General features: G+C 43.9%; 1 protein-coding gene across 1 annotated transcript; it reads right to left on the bottom strand.

Moving 5' to 3' along the window:
* Positions 1-891: 891 nt before the first annotated feature.
* On the bottom strand, positions 892-3,085 carry Mkrn3 (makorin ring finger protein 3). Its single transcript, XM_015506591.2, has one exon. It carries the CDS (start codon positions 2,993-2,995, stop codon positions 1,481-1,483), a length of 1,515 nt encoding a protein of 504 aa, XP_015362077.1. The 5' UTR covers positions 2,996-3,085; the 3' UTR covers positions 892-1,480.
* Positions 3,086-3,416: the final 331 nt, after the last annotated feature.

Below are 3,416 nucleotides of genomic sequence, written 5' to 3'. Positions count from 1 at the left end.
TCTTCATTATTTCCAGCAATGTTTATGCTTAATATAAATCTGTCTGTCATAAAGAGGCACAGCACCTGTTTAATTTTTTTTCCTAGTTTGCCTATATGCTTCTGTATTTTTTTATACTCTAAGTATGCATTTTAAACAGCATGTTGTTCCACTGTAATTTTAAGCACTTTTTATAGCATTTGACTTTTCACATTTAAACTACTTTTATTTAATGTAATTATAGCCTGTATTAAAGTTTTTCTAAATTTAATATTTGGTCTTTTCTTCATTCTTTTATTTTTCCATTCTTACATGCTTAATGGTTTCATCATTTTTATTGTTTTTCCTTTTTTCATCTATTACTCTTATTTGTAAATTCTATCACAAGCCAGTGACTTGGAAAGTCTTCAGCTATCTAGCTATTCATAAGATATTAAAGGAAAAGAACTGTTTACCTGATCCCAGAATTTACTGTCAGTAAGAATCATAAGATTGTGGTTAAATTGCATAGAAACAGACATTCTGTATTTATAAAAGCATAGTATGCTCTTAATGCCATCATAGGCATTACTAATAAAATGCTTTCTAAGTCCTTTAAGATTTCAGTGTGTTAAAATTGGCTGTAGACATGGAGTCATTTTTATTAGATGCTAATCACTGACATCTATGCAGGGACAGAAAGATTATGAACACAACTCACACAATAGCCCATATTGCTAGCCTTTGATTTTTAGCTTTCATCTCTGCATTTATTTTATTACATAACATATATATTATGGGGTATATTATTTTATATATATTTTCAAATACATAACTTTAATACTTATACACATATTGTGTGTATATATATATATATATATATATATATATATATATATATATATATGTCATTCTTAAATATATACTTCCAAATATAAATAATTTCACATCAAGCTAAACAGGATAAAAACATGTAAACATATGCACTTGGTTTTGGTCAAGTAAAACACGAAATCACAAAGTAACCACAAGTTAACAAGTGCACTTGAAGAGGAAAGAAACAGACATGTAAACAAGACAGCAGCTGCAAGGCCCTGCAAGGGTCCATTTTTTAAGGCTATTGTGGCAAAAAGCTCCTAATTCAATAAGACTTCTCTTTTCACACTGTCACAATTATTCTTGAGGGACTTCACAATGAGTAGAAATTCTGTAAACACTACACTATAACTGAGTGAATACTGTTGGAAACAGACATAACAAAACAAACCATCAACTGACAGAAATATTCATTTCACCAAACAATAACTGTAAGGACATTTTGTTACTTTTTTTTAACACAGAAAACATCATAATCCTTGTGGGGAGAAATAGGGAATAGACAAGAAAACAGAGAAACAATGCATAAAGATTGCCTCAATAGCCCCTGAAAGCAATAGGCATGTCAATCAATAAAGGGAGAACAGGCAGCAGAACAGCAGATGACAGAGCCTCAGCAGACTAGACCATGTGCCACAGCATGATACTATGGATTAAAATTGAAATATTCTTCCAGCTGATAATAAAGCCAAGCCCACTGATCATCAGAGAAAGGAAAACCAACTCTCATTGCAAGAAACCGCTTAAACAACAGATTGGCCAGCCAACGTATGACAAGCTCCTTTTTACTGCTTTTAAAGAGCATGTTGCTCTCTGACACCCGCACAGGCTCCAAAACTTGATGCCAGTATATGCCGGATGGGCCACCACCTCGCCTATGATGGCCCCAGTGGTATGTATGCTTGTAAAAACAGTTCTCTCCAAATGGGCAGTAACCCCTGCCATGAGCAAAATATCTGCAGTCCTTCTTTCTCATTCCCTCCTTGTATTGCTGAATAAGTTTCTCCTTCTCTTCCTCATCCTCCACCCAGAACTCACTGGGAGTGACAAAGCTGGAGGGCACCCTGCACTGTGGGCAGGACTTACTGATTCTGTTCTCAAACTGTCTGACACTTCTCCACCTGCGGATACATTGAATACAGAAGGTGTGGTTGCAGTTGTAAAGGATGCCAAAGCGGCGGTCGCAGGGGTTGGCTTTCTCATAGACAACCTCCATGCAGATGCCACACACTTTGTCCATGCTGCGCTGCACAGCAAACGAGAGCTCCATATCTCTCTCGTGTGCTTCCATGCAGGCACTTATATGAGCTTCCCGCTGAGCAGCATCCACGGGGTGTAAGGCCTGCAGCCCACACATGTCGCATATATCTCCGTGGAGGTAAAAACAGCTCTCCCCATTAATGCATCGTCCCCTGGCAGCATAGCGGCAAAGCTGCATCCCCATGCCCACAGCCATCTGCTCTCTCTCAGGCACCGGCCTCTGTAGAGGAGCCTCGGGACCATACGGTGGGACCATGCGGCCTTGGTAGGGCTGCCCGGGAACAAACTCAATGGCACCCTCCCAGCCTTGTGCACCTGCTCCTCCGGCAGCTTCAAGGCCTGCATTGTCTGTCTCAGCTTCAAAGAAACCCCTTTCAGCAGCCCAGCCAATCAGAGGCAAGGAGCTTGAGGATGCAGCAGGAGGGGCTTCCGCCACTTCCTGAGTCGGGGGCTCGCTCTGCGCAGCCGTACTAGGTCCTCTGTCTGCAGAGGCCTCAGGCGGCGAAACGTGGCCCTCCCTGGCCATCTGCCGCACAGAGGGGTCGTGGGAGTAGCGGCAGTTCTCCCCCTCTTTGCACTGCCCATGCAGATAATACCTGCAGACGATTTGCTTTCTCCAGTCGCCACTGTTCGGTTCCGGAAGAGGGTTGGGGTTGGCCCCGCCCCCTGCGGCCTGGGCGTGCCCCACAGCCTCTGTGCCGGGGTGAGCTGGGCCAGGAGCCACAGGGAATGAGGCCAGGCCCGAAGGCACGTCGAGAGGATTTACACCTAAAGTTGCAGACTCTCCAGAGTCCTCAAACCCGGGGAGGCCCGGCCCAGACACACCCTCCCCCGCTGCCTCGGCACCTGCCTCGGCCCCATCTGCCTCGCAAGTTTCAAAGGGAGCTGCAGCCTCTTCCATAGCACCTTCTTGTCCCCAAAAAGGCTCCAGAATGTCTCTAGTTGTTTTAGGTTTAAAATTTGAAGCCGGGAGCTCCGATCGAGCACGGTGGCTTCTCTAGAAGAAGTGTTCACTTTTTTTCCTTCCCCCCTGAAACCTGGTCCCTGTGAACTTTGGTTCCTACTGCTTGTTCTGTAGGAAGTGTGTAGGACACTTCCTGTGGTGACACCACTTGCATGCTATTGGCTCTGCATTGTGGATCTCCAAGCTGACATTTTTCTTTTTGTTCTTGTGAGCTGGAGCGGCTACAACCCCCTTTGTATGGCGTTTGCCACTCCTCCGGCTTTGTTCAGGCAGACCCTAATCCCCCCATTCATCACCGTTTTCTCCGGAGAATGAGGTTTTAATTAAATGTTTTCAAGTATCCATTGTGCACATTTTA

This window comes from Marmota marmota, unplaced genomic scaffold (assembly GCF_001458135.2).
Source record: "Marmota marmota marmota unplaced genomic scaffold, marMar, whole genome shotgun sequence".
NCBI lineage: Eukaryota > Metazoa > Chordata > Mammalia > Rodentia > Sciuridae > Marmota > Marmota marmota.
This window is presented reverse-complemented; position numbering and strand designations above follow the sequence as displayed.